The 21416-nt window shown below is 35.6% G+C and overlaps 2 protein-coding genes across 2 annotated transcripts in view; one reads left to right on the top strand and one right to left on the bottom strand.

The window, feature by feature from the left end:
* Positions 1–17537, top strand: part of LOC108725422 (unc-112-related protein) — a 47044-nt gene extending 29507 nt beyond the window's left edge. Inside the window, exons 2-8 of the mRNA XM_018452443.1 lie at positions 10955–11188; positions 12565–12833; positions 13582–14001; positions 14911–15339; positions 15711–15923; positions 16006–16242; positions 16463–17537. Coding sequence (XP_018307945.1) covers positions 10955–11188; positions 12565–12833; positions 13582–14001; positions 14911–15339; positions 15711–15923; positions 16006–16242; positions 16463–16663 — 2003 coding nt within the window. The 3' untranslated portion in view covers positions 16664–17537. The remainder of the gene's footprint in view (positions 1–10954; positions 11189–12564; positions 12834–13581; positions 14002–14910; positions 15340–15710; positions 15924–16005; positions 16243–16462) is intronic.
* Positions 17538–17792: 255 nt separating this feature from the next.
* Positions 17793–21200, bottom strand: Tssk (Testis-specific serine/threonine kinase). The gene is made up of 4 exons (XM_018452408.1): positions 20726–21200; positions 20230–20403; positions 19160–19825; positions 17793–18178 (listed from the first exon to the last, which is right to left on the bottom strand). The coding sequence occupies exons 1-4, from the start codon at positions 20807–20809 to the stop codon at positions 18020–18022; spliced, it is 1083 nt and encodes a 360-aa protein (XP_018307910.1). The 5' UTR covers positions 20810–21200; the 3' UTR covers positions 17793–18019.
* Between the last annotated feature and the right edge of the window lie 216 nt (positions 21201–21416).

Here is a 21416-nt window from a genome sequence, read left to right as displayed (position 1 = left end):
TAACATAAATCGCATGTCCCAAACGGTCCACTCAAATTTTTGAGTTAATTTTACACAAGATGAATATGTTAGAAGGTAACACAAATATTATGTAAGAGAATAAATACAAAGAAAGATAACATCGACACAATTTGTAAACGTACCGTGAAAACATATTTTTGTTCAGAAAATTAACATTTATGATATGTTAAATTAACACATATTTCATTCATTTGTCTTAGAATTTTAAAACATATTTTTATGTTACTTGTTCACTTACTCATAAATGGAATTTCTTAGTGTCATTTTGACACTAAGAAACATTGAATATCAATTTCACAAAAAATCTTTAAATAACATAATCACATTATGTTAAATTAACACTCGAATATGTTAAAAAATTCAACACAAACTGTTAACACAAACGTGAGTGGACCGTTTCTAACACAAATACACAAAAATTTTTTTACTATGTACAAATAAATTCCTTACAAAAGAAGTTGATAAACAGTATTTATCAGCGTATAACTTACTGTTTCCATTTTTTTTTATTACGTTACTTAATAACGTTTGCCAGCTTAACATTTAAAAAAAAACGCTAATCGCGTTAATCAAACATCAATATTCTTTGGAAAAACGTGAACAGCGTCAGATTCCAGAATGGCGATAGTGACGACGGCGCGTTTGCGATGGAAACAGTTGCTATGGCCTTGACTTGTTAATTAAATTCAACATACATATTCATTCACACAGAGGAAGTCCATACAGGTAGCGTCATCATAGCGACACGCGTCAATCGTTTTCTCCTTTTTCTTCTAAAGTTTTTATTCTAAAATAGACATTATATAATCGTTACACGTCATAATACCGATTCTTTCAGAGTGCTTAACAAAAAAGGTACCAATTTGTTTTGGGAAACCACTGCTGCATAAGAAATTTGAAAAACGTTGTAGTGAATAAGTGAATGGAAGGAAAGGCCGCGGCGAATTTTTATTTATCAGACTTTCGTGCTTTCCGGTAAATTCGAACGTGTCCGTTATTTCTTACTTGTTATCTCAAACTTGACGATGAGGAGCGTGAAACGTGGGAAACATTTTTAATCAGGTACCTGTTACGTACGTAAGATTTCTCGATGACGGAGATATCTACCTCCAGAGCATACCAAGAAAGGAAAGGATTCGCTTTGCACTCCTACGTGCGTTTAAAACCTTACTTTCGAACGCCTTAATAGTATTCCTTTATGTCCGATCAGAAAGGTAGCGGCTTCTAAGTAGATCGAGAGATAAATCGAGAACATAAAACAAATCCTTTTTCTCGTTTTAACTTTCTTTTTTACGAATTCACAAAAGAACTGATAATATCTTTGCGATTTATACAATTTGTATCTTGGAAAATAAATCATTCGACACATATCATCAAAGTAATAATAACATAATTCGGGATTAGAGAATTTTATATGAAAAAATTTTATTCTATTTTCTATATACTTTTATTAATAGAGCCATTTTCTCAATAGTACTATCAATAACGGATTGTTCTATGTATTCTATTCTCATAAATACTTTCATCGAATGGTAATTTCAATGTATGATGATGCAAGCTGCATTAAACGAACACCTGTTGCACGCGTTCGAGCGATCAATCGATACCACGTGATATTTCACTGCATGCAGTCTTACAAGGTTCTGTTAATATACGTTTGTAATACTATAAGGCTTTTAAAATACAAGTAGCAGAATTTAATACCATAATGAATTACAATAAAAGACGCTGTAACTGTATTTTGATTAATATTATTTTATCATTAATGATCATGCCGTTAATGAGTCATAAAATTAATAAATTAGTAGTGAAAATAATAATGAAAAAAGATGAAGTCATTTTGTTATAATTAAAAACTCGTAAAACTGGAAACTCACAAGTTTCCAATTTTTTATAAATAAAAAAATCATTATTTAATTGTCGAATTGCTGAGCCAAAATGAATTAATTTGACTAAAAATTAATTACATTTGATGTGCTTATGATCCATTAAAATTATTAAGCTTTTTGGAGATTTTTCGAAATTTTCTCATTAAAATTTAGCACTTTTGTTGTATAATATTAATGATATTATGTTGATGACTGAAAGTGTCTAATAACACCTGACTATTTTTAGTACCCAATATTGCACAAATTGAGATGATAAATGTATGAATTTTTTGTGATATTTTATTTTTTTATCCCGTTATCTCTCTCTCTCTCTCTCTCTCTCTCTCTCTCACTGAATAACCCCAAAAAAATTACTCTTTGCGTATCATTTTACTTCAATTATAACAGTAACAATTATATTACATGTGTATCCAACATTATATACAATTATATTTAACTAACCGTCTATTATGTCAATCTGCATCGCTTTTTCTCATAAAATTACCATGTAGCGTGTTATTTACGCGTTAATATGGCTGCCAGAGAAACATAATAATATTTCTCAAGGATAAAAATTCCGTTTTCAATCCTTGGATGTAAACATGGTAGTTTATGTCGCTGGGAACCACCTGCTGTTGATTACTCCAACCTTGTAGTCGTTTGTTAGACGTACCAAAGGTTGTTCTCGCATTCTAAATAAAGAATAATAAATACAAAAATAATAAATAATGAAGGTCTGTACGAAACAACTGATCGTTTCGCGGCTGATCTCCTATCTCACACGGTATTAAATTACAAGTAGTATATAAAGAGCTTCGCATCGCGATGTTACAAACGTATTAAACCGAATGAAAGCGTTGAGTCTGAGTAAGCGCTTATTTTAGAGTTTAGAGCAATATGAAATAGCCAGAGCATATGAAATCAAATGTTTTGCTATTCTATAAATTTTTTTCTCTGCTGACGTAATCTTAATTAATCATATTTCATCATGACAGAACTTTGAATGTCTATGAATTGTCTGTAACTTTTTGTTTAATTAACATTCTTAACGAAAGTTTGATTAGTTATACTTTTATTTTTCACGTTAAAAGAAAAATTTTTGTATTTCTTTTAAATAGCAGCATTTATATATGTCAACAATAATATATAATTTTTATATCAACTATCTATATTTTTTTCTTATATACGTTATACTCTCTAAATCTGAATCAGTGGATAATCACTGATATCAGTGCCAAGTATGCCACTGGTAATCAGTGAATTAAATGTGAGATTCCTAACCTAGCTAATCTTTATTATGTGATCTAACTAACCTTGTTTTAATGGTTAAATTCAATGAATACGGTATTGGAAGATTCAAATTAACGTGCAAATATCAGTATTTTAGTCAAATAATGCTCAAATATTCTTTTTTTTTAGTTGAACTTCACTGATTATCAGTGCCAAGTATGCCACTGGGTAATTAGTGACTATCCACTGATTCAGATTTAGAGAGTAGTTTTATGAAACACCTGATAAAGTACTGATATATATATATATATATTGCACTTATATAAGAGATAAGTATCGAAGTATTTTTAAAGTTACACATTCCTACTGTTACGCCACTAGCAACGTAATCACGACATCAATCATTGCACTCCCTCCTTCTCTCGGCGATCCAATCTTTTGTACCATGAAAATCCGATTATGCTACAACGCGATACAAGGGGGATTTGGTTTAAATAGAATTCAACGCAACAGGTTCGCCAATTTGCATATCTTTCGTCGACTGGGTAACCCTTGGGGCCTTAATTGCTTTCCAGGAATTTAATTCATGGAATTCATGATGAATTTACAGATTTTAGAAATGAATAAAAAGTAGGAGATTTTGATGCAACAAGTTTCCGTCTGATGTATCTATATATATATATATATATGATTTATTAACAATATAAATAAGAAAGAGAGCTGCGGGAATATTTTATTTATTTATTATATAGTATAAAGACTGTAATGTGTATATGTGTGCTTCATCTTTTTTCCCCGATTTCAAGATTCCAGATTTCAAAGTATATAGCTTTGATTTCGCAGCTATTTGGGGTCTCGGCATTTATAAAATTGCAAAGAGAAAGCGACGCGGTTAATGGGCGAACAGCCAAAGGGACTGAAGCCGTGTTCTAGTCTTCATATGATACTCCGGCTACTGTATTCGTACGCCTTTGTACATTGTAAGAGGGTGGCTCGATAATGTTGAAGCACGCTTTGGACTTCGAAGTGAAGAGGGACGAGAAACACGAGTAGCGAGGGATACTTGGACGACGCCTTCGTTTGGGTGCGACTCAGACTCGGATTTACGTCTTCTCCGTCTTTTCTTTTGAACAAGCGCGCATTAAGGATCGTACCGGTATTCGACCACATGGCGAAACGATTGTCAGAATACCGCAGAGAATTGTCGTAAATGTTAGGGACCGTTATAGTATCCGAATCTATGTTGTATGTTCTATGATATTATGTTAAACATTAGCATTATTATTAATTTGTACATCTCCAATTAATTCTAATGATTCCTATATTTATATTTATTAGTATCTCGATTATTATATATATATATTTTTTTATCAGATATTAAAATTGTTATCTATATACATATCCATAACTTTTTTGCACTTAGAAATTATGCGGCATTTTCGCAATATGTGAAGAAAGATAAGATACAAAATATCTATGATAAAATAAAATCACACATACCATTATCAATACCTGGTATTTCGATAAAGCATATCGTTTAAATAATAATTTCGTTAAATAATAATTTCGGTAACAAATACAAATTACCTTCAATTTTTTTTAATCTTATTTATTTTATTAATTATTTCTTGCTTATATATTAATCAAGATATTTTACGTATACATATACTTTACAAAAAGTTCAAACTTCGTGTGCAAAATATTTGCGCTCTTTTTTTCGTAGGGCTGTGTCGAAATTACTCTGTTTTAAATCTCTGCAGTGTTTCACCCTCGATTCATCCCTGAGAAGTCTTGCCCCTTTCTCTCTCGATCTCGACAAGTTCGGTAGCACGTGTTGCAGTCCCCTTGCAGTCCCCTTTTCCAGTGCTGAATAGCTCGCGTTTCTTCACGCGAAATATGGAGAGAGTCAGGGGAACGAGAGGAAGCTCCTTGCTTTCCGCGCTGGGATTCGCGTAAGAGAAGAAGAGAGAAGGAGAGTCCGGTTCTTGCTGCATAATACACGCGGATTACGAGTGCCTCGTTATCGCGTCATAATTTCATATCCCAACTTCCGCACGACGTTCATGAAGGGGAAGGGGGATGTTGGTACGTTGCCACGTGCGCGCCCCGCTTTGTTCCCTTATTAAAGTTCACCCTCTTTACTCCGAACAGCGTTTGTAAACGCTTCTTCTGAGTTTACACAGGCCGCACGTGCCCCGTAAGCCTTTCGTCGTTTACAGCGGATGTTCATCCACGCAACTTTGCAATACCACTGAGGATTGGAGGCCTTTTTCGAGATTTCCGTAGCCATGTGTTAACCAGAAAGCCGTAAACGTCGTATTTTCGTACAGCCGATTTCAGTTTCTATCTTGTTTTCTCATTTGTCAAAATTATTAAGTGTGTTTAAAAAAATTTAATGTGCTCTGTTTTATTCCAGTAATCGTCACACTGAGAAAAATTTCTGATTGAAAATGGACGAACCAGAAGATTCTAATCATATTAATCAAAATTCTGGTTATTGTAATTAGACCTCTGATTATCTCGATTTTGATTGATTTAATTAGAATCTTCTGGTTCTTCTATTTTCAATCAGAAATTTTTCTTTGTGCACATTTCCATGACAAAAGATCAATGAAGCTAATCGTACACGGAAAGAATGATTTTATCAAAGTATCTAAAAATTTAACTAGATATAAATCTTAAAATAATTTTATTCTATTATCAAAATAATTAGGACGCTCTCAAGTTGATTGCTAGAATGTTGAAACTTTTTGCAGCATTGCGCATTATGTTTGAGTGTCCTACATAATTATTTTTTGACGGTTCAATAAAATTATTTTCAGATGTGTATATTTAGGTAAATTTTTATATAGATACTTCAACAAAATTGATCTCTTGATGAAACTCTTATATCAGACTCTTCAGATCGAGACAGAGTAAGAATGCTAAAATAGGATTCTTGTATCAGGAAACCAACCGACTCTTCCGCTCCTGGATACTTTAGCTTATAAACCACGCTCGGAAGAACTTTCCCCGTAACTCTTCGACGACGTAATAAGAACAGATGGGCTTTGCTTCGTACCAGAGACCGATTTCACGTGTTGGATGGACTGTGGGTGTCGCGTATGAATCCCTCTTGAGGGAGTATAAATAGGTGCCGTGCGCAAATATCGCGGTCGTTGCTACCGAGACGTGCCACGAAAGCAATTCGCGAACTCAAGTCGAATGGCCTAATCCGCGTTTGGCGATGTCTTAATTTTATGTCTCTTTGTAGTTGCACGCATAGATTGATTCATAATATCCATTTCCTTTTGCCTATTGTTTACTTTTCAAGACTAACTTCAAACAATATGAATCCATGAGGAAAAAAGCTTAATTAAATATGTGTAAACTTTTTCTAAATTTATATTATTAATTTATTATTAATAGTCAGATTTTAAAATTAAACAGCTTGTGTGACTCTCTTTATTATTACAAATTATTTCTATGGTTCAGAATGCTGAATCATATTTATATACATTATATTCTTTTTTCTAAAGAAAATTGTAAGGGTCTATCTTGGTTTATTCATTTAAACTTGTTAACGGTTGATTTTTTGTTAATTGAAGCAAATTAAATATAATTAGTTTTTTTTGTGTGGTGAGACTGTATTACATTTTGATAATGGCAAACTCCGTGAAAAAATAAAATATTTTGAAAAATTGGTGAATGTTTTAAAAGAATATGTTTTTGTTTAATACTGAAACATTGATATACCTTTCAGTTAATTAATAAGCTTTGCAGCGTTTCAAGCTGGTTTAGATACCAAGATATTGAACATTCGGAATAAAAAAAATTGTACTCGAGCACTTACTCGCCGAGGAAAAAAATCAATTCCAAATTAGTCGAAGAATCCCCGGGTGAAAGGAACGACAAGAGTGGCAGAACATCCCGTATACGACTTGTTGCTCACGTCGACCACGATGCCAGGTTCATCAATCACTTACTTTCTCAGTTTGTTGTTTCTTGATGATTAAAATGAAGGTAGTAGCGTGAGGGGGGGGGCGGGGGGAGCCATAAAACTATTCGTATCTTCTCAATTGCTGATGTCGGACAATTCATACTATTTTAATAGAATTATATATAATAATATTTAATAGTCATTTAATAGATTCTTTCTAAATATACAGGATGATTAAAACAAACATTCAGCATTTACATGGTAGATTTGTATACTATATCAATTGAACTTTTGATTAATGAAAATCTTGAAAAAAATAATAATACTTCAACAGAAATTAAATCAAGTATCTTATAGAAATAATCGCATTCGATGTATAACATATTGTTTGAAATCAACATTGAAGAGACATTGAATACTTTTGTGATTCATTGTATATACCTATATCGTTATACATATCGTTTAATGTTTAGCTTAATGAATTGCCCTTTTCGATGTTATCTCGATTCGCCGTTATCGCTATTATTTCTTTTTTTTATTCCGACGTCGTTTTGACGACTTATTTCCGGCACTGGGAATGCGGGTTGTGACCGCTCGACCAGGAAGAGACGTGGTTCCCGACTGTTTGTGTGTCACGGTGCCGCTTCTAGCGGTACACGATGTGTGTACATCGACAAGTTATTGTTATGCGACAGCCGTTTTCTTGCGTCGAACGAATCGACCCGACATTTGCTCCCGTGTTCTTTCATCTGCAAACCAATGCCTCTCATGCGTCAAACCAAATAAATAACTGGAAATGAGTATTGCTCGAGAATAAAATTTCATACAACGTATTCAGTTTTCTTCCTGCGACTTTATCATTGTTGAGACGCTGTTTCTCATTCTTCTAGAGATGCTGGTACCACTTTTTGTTAAATGCAGTTATTCGTAATTGTTTTTTTTTACACCTAGATTGATATAACAACGATAAGAATTTATATTTGAGCAACATTCATTTCCTGTTAATAAAATAATATAAAATTAAATTATTGACGAAATAATTTATTTTACTGATTACATTATGTTGTTAATCGGAAACCGATATGAAAAGATATTTAAATTGCCAAATTATTTTATTTTATTATTTTAGTAATAATTAATAAAATTTATTTAAATGTGATAAAATATAAATAAATTATTGTTACATAAATAGATCTTTGAACGTAAATGAACAGGACGAAAGCTTGTTAAGAAAAGGACCTGTCACTTTATATGTTGGACCAGAGCCGGGACTAGGTATTTCGGTACTCGAGGCAAAATAAAAAAATGCGCCCTTTAGTAAAAAAAATATATTTCTGACATGTGAAATATAATAAGAAATAATATTAACTAATAGTATATGTCAATATCTAAATTCTTAATTTAATATAATCACGTGTACAGGAGAGGAATTATACGTTTTATAATCATACAAATTTACATGTATGTTACGAATGAAATATAATTACTAAAGTCACAATAATATTTTTCGTATTTTGATAAATGCGATACGATCAATTATTATATCAAAATCTATATTCTTACATATTTCATTTTCAATTAAAAGAATTCCTATATTTGATAATTTTTCTTGACTTAATGATGACCTTAAATAATTTTTTATTAACTTCAATTTACTAAAACTTCTTTCACATGAAGTTGTACTGTTACTGGAATAGTTAAAAATATTCTACCTCCAAGTTTGGTTAAAGAATAATTATGAATTAGTTATAAAACATTTAAAATAGAAACTGATTCTATACGGGAAGTATTGATATTGCTGTTTGAAACTTAAAATTTCGGAAGAAATTTCATTTGCATTTAGATCATTTTCATATTTTAATGCTAAATCTACTGCCGCATTTTGTAGCTCGGAAACTAATTATTGATTATAACTTATAACTTAATAAGAAATCAAAATTTGATGGTACTTCATGTAGCTTTTTATATCACCGATACAATTCAGAAATGAGTACAGCCAATACTTTACTTCAATTTCATACAACTCAAAATCACCGTTAATGAATTAGATATGTAGAAAATTATATTTTTGCGCCCCCTTAAAATTGTTTACATGAGATTAATGCCTCGCTCGCCACATCCTTGTCCCGGCTCTGTGTTGGACAGTCACTCTCCCGAATATTGTGTTATTTTTATTATTACATGACATTAACGTAAAAATGCCTATACTACACTTTAACATGCAACCATTTCCTCACAGAATATCAGCAAATATCGCGCGTTTTCGCTAAACCGGATGCAAGTTACATCGTATCAGTGACGATTTCCAGACCTTGCTGCTGACCTGCGGTGTTAAATGGCGAAGATTTGCGATGATCTCGATCGTCGCGTAGACGATACGTTATCACGCGCTGTCGTCACCAGTTAAATGCGGGACGAGAGAAGATGAAAACACAGATAGAAATAGAAGAGTAAGAAACAAGAGATAAATCTGTTTTCTATCTTCTCTGTGCGTGGGCGAATCCGAGAACCTGCGGAGTGGCCGACTATTCGAATGAAAACAAACAGTTAACGATCGAGCGGTTGGTTTCTCTAAAATCCGCGATATATTTATAGATCGCAGCTGCGATCACGGTAAATCCAATCTAGCGGTAATAAAAACGTATTCCGCCTGGCGAGTTTTTAAAAATATCATTTGGATCTCGCAGATCTCGTGGCTCATCCATATCTCGAAATTCACAGATTCCAATTGGCTCTTTATTTCTTATTATAGAGGATTTTTTATTTTTGTAATTACCCTTTTTTTATTCTTCTAATTAGATTGTAATTGCATTCTCGTATGCGTACATTTCCTCATCCGGTATCCGATTTCGGGATCTCCCTTGTGTATCAACTCTGCACGCAGCCCCTCGCGATTGCAGCCCCATATGTCTACGGCTTAACAGTAATTTTAAGCGGCACCTCCCCCTCAGAAACCCGCATCGACCTTCGGTACCCCGAAGTCGTTAAACGGAGCTCCATAGGAAATGTGCGACGCGACGCGAACAGCTGTGAAAATTGACTTTTCGGCGAAGCATAAACGCCCGTTTGCTTTGTAATTCCGTCGACGGATGTCTTGTTCCAGTCGCGATCTCTGCGGTTTTGACGAACGAAACCCTTGATTTACTCGACACCCTTCTCGTCTTCACGTCTTCCGGCCTTGCCTGCCATCGAGCCCTTAAGTATATTTACTTGGGATGGATGTACATAAACGTGTTGTCTTCAGATGTCCTTAACAGACAGATATAAACTCAGATTCTCCGCATTCAAAGAAAAAATAGTTCTTATATATAGTTCTTATATATTCTCAATATATTGGTGATATAAATGTATGTAATATGTTGGGTTTTCATTAGTTGTATGTAACTATTAAATAATAATAGTAATAGTAGAAAATTATATGTACACATATTGTTAATAAATTTCATAGAATAGGCTGCGACAATTTTTAGTGTAGACAAACATTTCTATAACAAAATTAGTCATTATGCCATAATGATACATTTTTGTTTTTTTTTTAAATATTTATTTTTTGTTGATGAAATTATCTTACATTACTATTTTATTCTACTCCATTCTATTAATATACCATTGTATCATACTTATTACAAACGGTTAAAATTGCTGTATTTTCTTAGTTCGCGCTCAATTTATTTATTTTTCTCAACGCAACTTCAATATATAGTTAAGATGTTATTTCTTCTCATTTTTTGGCATTATTGTTTTTCAATTATTTTAACATTCCTCAAAGTTTATGATTGAAGCATCACACTTTGATAATTTGATCAGTATCAATTTGAGAAAAAAAAAGTTAAGTGTAACTTTTGAAGAAAGAGAAAAGTGATCACCAATTCGATTTTCCTCCACTTTAATTTCTCCGTTATTTTTGTTGTTATAGATATCGCTATGGATTGGTCGGACCACGCACTTTGGTGGCCAGCACGGAATCACTGGTTGACCAGAACACGCAGCACCCTGGACCAGTATGGCGTGGCGGCGGATGCGCTGCTGCATTTCACGCCGATGCACAAAACTCTGAGGGTACAATTGCCAGACATGCGATGCCTCGACTGCCGCGTCGACTTTTCCGTCAAGACGTTCAACGCGGTCATCAATTTGTGCAAGGAACTCGGTGAGTCGCGAACCTATTGACATCGTTTAAGAAGCGCGATAGAAACGAACGCGGCGCAAGTCAATCAAGCCAGCGTGCCTTCGTTAACGACGATTATAAGGAACGAGAGAAAGAATGTACAGATGTCAATCGTGATTAATAATGTAAAATTAATAATGTAGATAGTACAAAATATATTTGACCAGAAAATTTTCACTTCTTACACTTTACAGCGTCCTTCGTCAAGAAGCAAATTAATTTCGAGTAAAAACGCGAGAGATACTCTGTGTATATATTTCGACATGGTATTACGTAATCTGTTTTGTAACAGCATCCTGGCTAGTTTCTATGATTATCTAAATGACTTTACGTCACTTCGTCTTTTTGGTAGCGAGCCGAACAAGAAATCTCAAATTACGAGATCTTTTGTTATGGCCGTTTCTCAGCATATTAAAAATTTATGAGTATATCATTGATAAAATGATAATCAATTTAACTTGAGATATTTTAGCTTCAGTTTGCAATTATGTTTCAAGTCCGACAAATCGAATCAGCACAATTTAACTGAAAAATGTACTTGCAAAAATTTGCATATAAATATTATTAAGTCAAACTTCGCTTCGATCAAAAATAAGGATTCTCCTTTCTATTTGATTTAAAATTTATTTTACTTACAAGTTATTACTTATAAGTTACGAATATATTTTACTTACAAGTTATTATGAATAAATAAATGGCAACATGTGGGTTTTGTCGTGCCAAGTAACTGCGAGGTGGATAAGCGTGTTAGCGGTAATTATAATATTACACGTGGTAACAAAATAAAAATGATAAGCTCGCTTTTTTGTCACGCGAAGGTCGCATAATCGTCACGGCTCTCGATTCACCATTGCGGTGAACACCGAGCTCGTTTTTTTAATCAAGGAAGTGGGTTAACGCGATAATTCCATCGCGAGGATAGAACTGACTCTCGAGTAGAAGGAAGTACCGTCAGAGATACGAGCTTATCGTTCTACTAATGACCTAAAAAGTAATTCCGCATTCGCGGGAAATATCGCGTTATAACATTGTTTAAAGCAACGCGACTGCTGTCTACTCGAGCTTGTCTCAAACTCGCGGCTACTGGTTTTTATACTTCTGTCGATGATTCTATTAAATAGATCGACGGTATGAGATCACTGTGTCATATTCATAAATAAACTCCAATGCATTGCATACGATCTTTATCAATTACTACATTTCCTTGTAAGAATATATCTAGAGGGAATGAATATCATGACTGTTTTTACCTCGCCTTTAACTCTTCATGCTGAAGCGAAGGAGACACGCGTCTCTATTTCTCTCCTCAATCTAATAGTCTTGACTAACATGCAAGTCTTCCGCGATTACTGTTGCAGGCATTAGACATCCAGAGGAGCTCTCGTTCTGCAAGCCGCTCGAACCGAATCACCTGAAATACAATTTGAAAGATCTGCCGACCAAGAAAAAAATCGAGACTCAAAAGAATGGGCATTGGAACGTATCAGCCGACACGAATACCTTCATCCCAGCCAGCCAAAGTCCCAGGGGATCTACAGGAAGCTTAGATCAATCGAGCCCATTCATGTGCGCGCCAGTTACGCCCAACAACAGAAATCACAGCACGCCGATCAGCTCTCCCGTCTCGGTAAACTTACCATACAAGCGATATCTTTCTTAACCCTTTCGTTTACATGGCTACATATTTAGAATTAAACAAAATATTATTACCAACTTTATTTGCGAATGTATGTTAATTTCTTTTAGTCTTGTATATGTGATTATAAAGATTTATAAACTTGTATAGATAGTGCATATCTCTTAACATATATTATATATCTCGGTAAAATAGGTATTATCATTTTTTATTTCTTGTCGTTTGATTTAGTGATAAAAATTATTATAAATACAATAAGAATTTGCAAAATTACAGTTTTCTTAACATATTTTATTTATTTTATTTATTTCAAGTAAATTTATTGATTAATAAAGTAATATAAGAAAGAAGATTTTATTATATATAATGAAATATGTGTATAAACTTTGTAGCAAATTATTATACACAGTTGCAACAAAAATAATATACAAAAAATCCTTAAACGTTTTTAAAATTTTTATGAATCATTATTTGTCATGTAATGCACAAGAGTATAAAAAATACTATTTTGTAACTATTAAATAATTTGGGAATGAAAGGATGAAGATGAAATGTGAATTTGGAGCGTATCATTGCGTATCATACGATATACCTATTCATGGAGTCTATTATTACGATATATTGAACAAGAAATTAGTTCTGAATAATGTAGACATAACTAATTTTCAGTCACATCGTGATTATTTTTACAGCATTGCGTCAATGCATATTTTGCGAATTTATACTTGCAAATTTCCAGCATACCGGCACATGGAAAAGGAACAACAATTCGTCGGGCTTCGGCAGTACCGGTTCCTTCAACGCCAATAACAGCACTATGAGTCTCGAGGCATTAAACGGTGGGCTAACAGAATCCTTGGCGCAAAGTCCAACGTCGGTCTCGCCGGAGGTGCGAGTGAAGCTGATCAGGCCGAAGAGCCTGATTGAGAGGGCGAGAATGAACGTCAGCTGGCTGGATTCCTCCCTGTCGATCATGGAACAGGGTATCCGCGAATTCGACACACTTAGACTGAAGTTCAAATTCTACTCCTTCTATGATCTGAATCCGAAAACCGATGCAGTGCGCATCAACATGATTTACGAGCAAGCCAAGTGGCAATTGCTCGCAGAGGAGATCGATTGCACCGAGGAAGAGATGCTGATGTTCGCGGCTCTTCAGGTATTCAAACGTTGTATTCTTGATAGAAATAACACATTGATTAATGACTATATGTGATGAGCAGTCGTGATTAAAATTCTTAAAACGTTTGTAGAAAATAAATGTTTATGTATTATTAAAAGACATAGATAGCTAGAGATAACAACGTAAACAACTAAACAAGTGCTCTATTTAACACAGTATCTGTAACAGTCTTAATAATCGTATTACATAATAATTTGTCACATTATGCTTACAATAATAAAAACTCTATTATGGCGTACATGATAAAATATATAAAACTCGCTGAACAGGCAACGCACTAAACGTTTGCAGAATTATTTGAATAAGACAATTGGAATAGAACTTTGATTTTGGATAAGATTTTGAATAAGTTATGAAATGCATTTCATACTCTCAAATATTTCTTTTTGTTGAAATCTACAAAGCCATAAAATCCATTTAAATTCCAATCGTCCCACCTTCCATAAGAATCAACAAGGAGATTTGCTTATAAATGTATGACAGATGCAAATGTATCGTGCAGGCGGATAGAGACTGATTAGAACACATTCGTATCTCGGTTTTTGATATTCCTTTCATTCTTTGCAACTATACGACTCACCATGCTGGTTCGGTTCTCGCCCATCTTAATATATTTATGCCGCTCCATTGCGAGGGATAAACCCCACGCAACGCATAATCATGCAAGCCGCGTCCTTGAACCGATTGCTTCGCCAGCCGGTGTTCCACCATAGCCATCACGCAACAACACAACCAAGAAAGGATGCGATCATCTCGCCTCGACCCATAAAATATGTTTTGTACTTCTTATATACTTACTGTCCCCGTCTCCTCACGATGAACAGAGAGGAACGAATAAAAAAAAATAGATCTACAATCGATGTTACCTGTGCTTCTCCGTTACAGGTACAAGTGAATCTTCAGGCAAGCGTGCCGCAGCCCACGTACGACAGCAACGGAGCAACTTCGCCCGTTGAAGACGACATCGATGCGGCCTTGACGGATCTACAGGTGACTTTGGAAGGCAGCAACATCAGCAACGGACCCAGTGATATCACGCAGGTGCCTGAGCTCTGTGACGAGCTGCGTTTCTTTAAGCCGAAACGTTTCACGTTGAAAGCCTTCAAGCGTTATTGGTTCACGTGCCGCGATCTCCAGCTCAGGCTTTACAAAAGCAGGGAGGAGACAAGCGGCTCGGAGTCACCAGTCTACGTGATCAATTTGCGCGGTTGCGAGGTCACGCCGGATGTGCATTTGTCACAAGGTCGCTACGGAATCAGACTGGAGGTGCCCAGTGCCGAAGGCATGACTGAGATGTGGATAAGATGCGACAACGTAAGTGGATTAATTTGAGTTAACGTGGCGTATCGTTGCCAACATTATTAAATTAACCGTTCTTAAACGTACATTAATGCTTGCCATATGTTGGCGTTTGGCCACACGTCAACAAATATCGTTAATACACGTTGCGTCGAAAACGAATAAAGTTCTGACGAACTTGATACTCAAGCTTCACGAAGTGAAAACTAAGGCTGTGTTCCAAAATTCACTGACAGTACTGAAAATCTATGTGCATGTAATCTAGTAATGTAAACGATAAGATTTTCAGCGCTGAATTTTGGAACACAGTCTAAATATTAAAATTGATTTAATTTACAGATATTCGCATTTGAGCTTGATTCTATTACTATTTTTTATCATTTTAGGAACAACAATACGCAAAATGGATGGCCGCGTGCAGATTAGCGGCCAAAGGCCGTACCCTCGCCGATGCGTCTTACGAGAGCGAGGTCAACAGTATCGCAGCTTTCCTACAACTGCAAAGGCCCGCGCCCGCGCCAGTCATCAATCCGAATGCTTTGGATATTGTACCGGAAGACTATGTCGCGCCTCGATTTGCGAAGAAATTCAAAGGAAAGGTAACAAATTGTTCGCATTTAAATAACTCTTCGTGATTGAATAAAACCTAACACTGTACTGATACTTCTTTTTTTCACGTAGTTGGTTCAAAGGATTTTGGAAGCACATGCGAACGTTAAAGACCTGCCTCTTGTCGAGGCGAAGCTGAATTATATCAAAGCCTGGCAGTCCCTGCCGGAATACGGTATCTCGCTCTTCATTGTGCGATTTACTGGTAAGAGTAAGGATGAGTTACTAGGTATCGCCAATAACAGGCTAATGCGAATGGACCTTCATACTGGCGATCATTTAAAGACTTGGAGGTATAATACTATGAAGGTGTGTATTCATTTACGTATTTGTGTTCTCTCCTGTAGATTTTTATTCATGAATATTCCTTTAATTTGGCAAAAATGTAATGTTGAAAATTGAAAAGTGACAATAAATAATTTTTGCACAGAAAAGTCATTTGGAATTTACACTAAAATTTATAATTTAAAAAACTTAGTAAAGGATATATCTTTGAATACAAGATGAAAGTGAACGATCTCTTTTACAGGCGTGGAATATTAACTGGGAAGTAAAGCACATGATGGTACAATTCGAAGAAGAGAATATCATTTTTGAATGCCAATCAGCGGACTGCAAAGTTGTCCACGAATTCATAGGAGGCTACATCTTTTTGTCGATGCGTTCGAAGGAGGCGAATCAAACATTGAACGAAGACTTGTTCCACAAATTGACTGGTGGATGGGCTTAATTCAGTACTGCAATGAGTGCATGAAATCGAAACGGGTTCTAACATATTCTGAGAAGCGACGATGAGATGCGCTCTTAGCATTACTTACATACGTCGCGTTCGTTATGTGCCTATTCAAGGACCGACGTTTTTGCATGCTAGTACATTTGTAAAAATACTTAAATCTGGTCGTATTTATCACATTTTAACACTAATATGCTGTAAATAAAATATTGTGTCCCTTCTACGCGCGAGCAGAAGAGTTTTAGCGATTAGTTATTTTTATTCGACAGGAGGCTACTTCAGAATGTTTACCAATGTGTTTACCTTATTTACAAGGTATACTAACAGTGTTGACAACCGTTATAATTATGGCCTCTTTTCCAGAAAAAAATAATCCCTTTTCTATATTTACAATGATTTTATAAATAGACGTTTGTGAAACTATTTTACAAAGATATACTTTTATACGAAACTTTTTCTACTTAGAGGAATCTATCGCCTTGAATAAATATCGAATTTAAGAACAAATACATCAAGTCCACACAAATAAAAAAATCTACAAAACATATCGTGGTGTCAGGTAACACTCTGTAAAAAAAAAAAATCCTTTAAGGAAGCATAAAATCACCAGGAAGTATAAAACCGCCCATGGTTTCGAATGGTTCATATACGACCGTAAATCTTGAAAATTATTTTCAATTAGCGATTTTTTTTATGTATCGCTAGAGACTTATTTCTTGTAATCCTCCCTCTCATAATGCGTGTCAGTGTCCTTTTTAGTATCTCAAGGTGCTATACTAACCGAGCTCGACTTTACAACGCAAGAGATCGAATCGTGTAAATTATTTGTTATTTTAATGTAAATTAGATGTAGAAAAAAAAATATATCACTTGTATCGTTATATATTATATTCATAGGTGATATCCCGTTATATGTGTATGTAACAAAAAAAAAGTATAGTTTTGTATATTAATAGACAGTAACTGTACAATAAACTTATTAATGTATTTGACAAATTTTTTTAATTTCTATTCTGTATCTATCGTGTCATGAAATTGACAGCCTATGATAGTCGGACAATTTATAGAAAAATGTAGAAATTAATTATTGAATAACATCTAAAGTTAATCGATTAAATTTTCTTCATACTCGACACGTGGTTTACATCGAATTATTATGGACCTTTATTTAGCAACAATACGTTAACATCCGTGTAAGTTTCATTGATCGTGCAATCCAATAGAAAATTAAAAAATATATTAGTAAAGACAAGTGTAAACGTTTTCAAAAACGATAGTTTGAAAGTGTTAGTAATCTCATATTTTGATTGTATAGCTTGTCAATGTATCGATTGATTCTTTTTGCAAATCTTCTTATCCCACGATGATAGACTGTGGATCTTTCCTTGAAGTATTTACCATCTTCGAGGACGGTTGATTCTGATTTTCCGAATTTTTTAATACGGGTTGTGCCCTCGTTACGACAGGTACGTTTCCGGTTCCCGACCCGCCTAGGTTACCGCCTCCACACATCTAATTGCATAGGCAACAAATCGTTACGCTTCTTCAAAATAATTATTGTGTGGAATGTTGCAATTATTCCTCGGGACTTATTATAAATTCCATGGATAATTGCGCGTTCAAAAATAAACTAATCTTTGTAATTTTATACGAAAATCCTTTGTTTAAGAACTTTCACTGTCTATTGCAAATGTCGTTTGTATTAATCAAGACTCCTGGTTTCTTGCTGAAAGTGAATCGAATTATGACAAAGTAATGTAAATTTATCATCAAGTCATTTACACATCAAGATAAATCAAAGCCATTGAAAGTTATACCCTTATTTTCATTTTTACGTAAAAATGAATTTTTAGTACAAAAATAAGAGGAATAATTTCCAATGACCTTGATCTTGACAAATGTTATCCAGTACATGATCTTGAACAATATTCAAGAGGTTTTAACCGTCGATCGGATACCTTGCGTAATGCTAATGCCGGCGGTACTGTAACTTTCGAGTCTTATAACTCGAAAAGTACTCAATAAAAAATAACTATTATAGTGTTTTGGAAAGCTCTCGATATCGGCTATTAGATTCTGGAATAAGAAACAAGGTATTCCATTTAAAAAAATCGACGTGACCTTAACCTGACCTTGGCGACGCCACCTAAGGTCAAACTGATAAGATCAGTAAGGCCCAGTTCCACAACTCATCGTTAACTCTTAATTTTAGAATTGGAAAGAGACAATGAATAAGTTGAACCTCGGTGAACAGTTAATCGTGAGTTGTGGAACTGGTCCTAAATAGATCTTTTTAAACCCTACAACTTTTGTCTGAACACTTTTACAATTGGACCTCATCCTGCGAAGATAAAAGGGTGATACGGGTGGTCTGAAACATCCGGTATAAAAAATTCACTATATATATATATATTCTTCGCTTTTGTCGACATAATTCACTGTGGAAACCAGGAACCTTGAATATAACACTACAATTATATTGTTTATCGTAACCGGAGTATGACTCGGCGGTGCTGAGTGGACTAGTCTTCCGGCAAGGAAGCCCGTTCTATCCTTCCTTGCTCTCACCCACTCGTGGCCCAACACCCTCTCGAGCGTAAGTCTAAGAGTGATGTCCGGTTCGAGGATCTGCCGGACGATGTTCTTCGCCAGCGTGGACACGGTGTCGCGGACGCGGGACCTGAACACCCAATTGCGCGATATCTGGTCTTTGAGGAGCTTCGGTAGATTCTCGTCGTCGAACGGCATCGTTCCGTTCAACATGATGAAGAGAATAATACCGAGCGACCAAACGTCCGCCAATTTTGGATTATACGGAGTACCAGCGACGACCTCCGGTGCAGCATAGGCCGCCGAACCGCAGTACGTCTGGCTGAGAACCCGCCTACCCTCGTGGTCCATGCAGAACCTGGCAAAACCAAAGTCCGCCAGTTTCACATTGAACTTCCGCGAGAGCAATATGTTCTCGCACTTGAGATCCCGGTGGGCGATATTCTTGCTGTGCAGGTAGTGCAAGCCGGATGCCATCTGACGAAACCACAATCGCGACTGTTGTTCCGGTACTACGCCGTTGCTCTTCACGAAATCCAGAAGATCGCCATTATCGGCATAGCGCATGAAGATGAAGACGCGCGGACCGCGTTGCAGAATACTGTGCACCTGTGCTCGACCGGATGATGCGATTAGGATTGCTGATGCGTTAACGGCAGAATTGGGCAAAATATGATCAAATTACCTACAATTACTAATCGTATTAAAACTAATCTTTTATCGCTCATATAACTTTATTATAATAAAGTTCCAAGAATCTCCTGTCGCACTTAAAGTTACTTGAAAGCTTGAAGTTACTTTCAATACTATTAAGTTCTATCTTATTCATGTTATTATAAAATAATGATGTAAACTATGTTTACTCGTTTAAGAGGATTGCTGATGAAGAAATATTCTCGACCTTAGTCAGTTTTGAAAGAAAAGAGAAAAAGTATGTAATGTGAATTTCCACCGGAATTGTTCCTCTCTTATTAATCAGAGAGATGAGCGAAGATTTTTCTGGTTACTCTTACTTGAATGATATGCGGATTTTCTATCTTTGTTAAAATTTCAAGCTCGCGGGGAAAGAACTTGTCCAAGAAATCATCTGGCGCTTTCTCCTTATCAAAGATCTTACAAGCCAGACGCATCCTTTTCGAGCTCGCTCCATCGATATACTCTGCCAGATGGACGGTTGCGTAAGAGCCCTGAAAGAGATGTTTAATTTAAAAAATGAATATTCCCACCTCGTAGTTTTGTGTAATACAATGGAGCAAAGAATCTTTTAATTTGATCCATCTCGTGGTGCCTGTAAATAAATATAAATTAGAAAATGATCGAGAGGTTGATTAAACAATAGTCGAAATTAATCACTTATTATCAAAAGAGAGACAAATGATAAAGGAGATCTTCCTGTATATTTTGCGTTATATAAATTGAAGGAAGCGCTATAGCGAGAACGGATGAAGAGGCGGGAAGAAGACATGAGATGTTAAAAAGAATGAAAGACAAAAGGAAACAATGAACAACCTGTCCGATCTTCTTGCCTATGAGATAGCCCCGCTGCTCAAGAGCGTTCACCTCCGAGTTTCGAGGGCTGAGTCGCTTGGCCATGCCAATGATCCTTTATCGACCCCTCATCACTGACCCTTCCCCTTCCGAGGACGGGTAGTTAGTTGAGTCTTCGATCGTCTTCTTACCCCGACAAGTGCGTGGGAAATGCTTACAGGATTCACTGGGAATTTATCTTGCTCCCTTCGCGTTCACGCGCGTTATTTCTCGGTCGGCAGTGGCAAGTTTCGTTGACACGATTTCAGCGGTATACGAAGCATCACCGAGTACCACGATGGAATGTCTCACTACTATGTCGACGCTTACGGCGACAATCTGGATCCGTTCGGTCATTTGAGACGATTGCGAGCACTAGAATTTTGGACCAGCTTGTGCCTGGTGCAACGGAAGGAAGGTAAGAATCCGCGTCTCATTCGAGCGCAGCCATTATATTTGGAAGTGAAAGACAATCAACGCGTGAGATCGATCATGCGTGCGAATTTCTGATAACTTCTCACCACGCAGTCATAAATCACGAACCAATTTTTGAACAATGTTTGCCATTCTTTATCCAAGAGATATGCTGGAAACGTCCTTAAGACATAGAGACGTCCTCTGGACGTTTTTAGGACGTTCCTTGGCGATCGGTGTTGTATGGGTTCGTACAAAA

Source organism: Mycetomoellerius zeteki, unplaced genomic scaffold, assembly GCF_001594055.1.
Source record: "Mycetomoellerius zeteki isolate Tzet28-1 unplaced genomic scaffold, Tzet1.0 scaffold345, whole genome shotgun sequence".
NCBI classification, from domain to species: Eukaryota; Metazoa; Arthropoda; class Insecta; order Hymenoptera; family Formicidae; genus Mycetomoellerius; species Mycetomoellerius zeteki.
This window is presented reverse-complemented; position numbering and strand designations above follow the sequence as displayed.

Coding starts and splice junctions, on each gene's coding strand:
- Tssk (XM_018452408.1), bottom strand. CDS start 20,809: ATGGCCAAGCGACTCAGCCCTCGAAACTCGGAGGTGAACGCTCTTGAG. Junction 20,404..20,725: donor TAGGCAAGAAGATCGGACAG/GTTGTTCATTGT, acceptor CATCTCTTTCAG/GGCTCTTACGCAACCGTCCA. Junction 19,826..20,229: donor AAAATCCGCATATCATTCAA/GTAAGAGTAACC, acceptor GGTCGAGCACAG/GTGCACAGTATTCTGCAACG.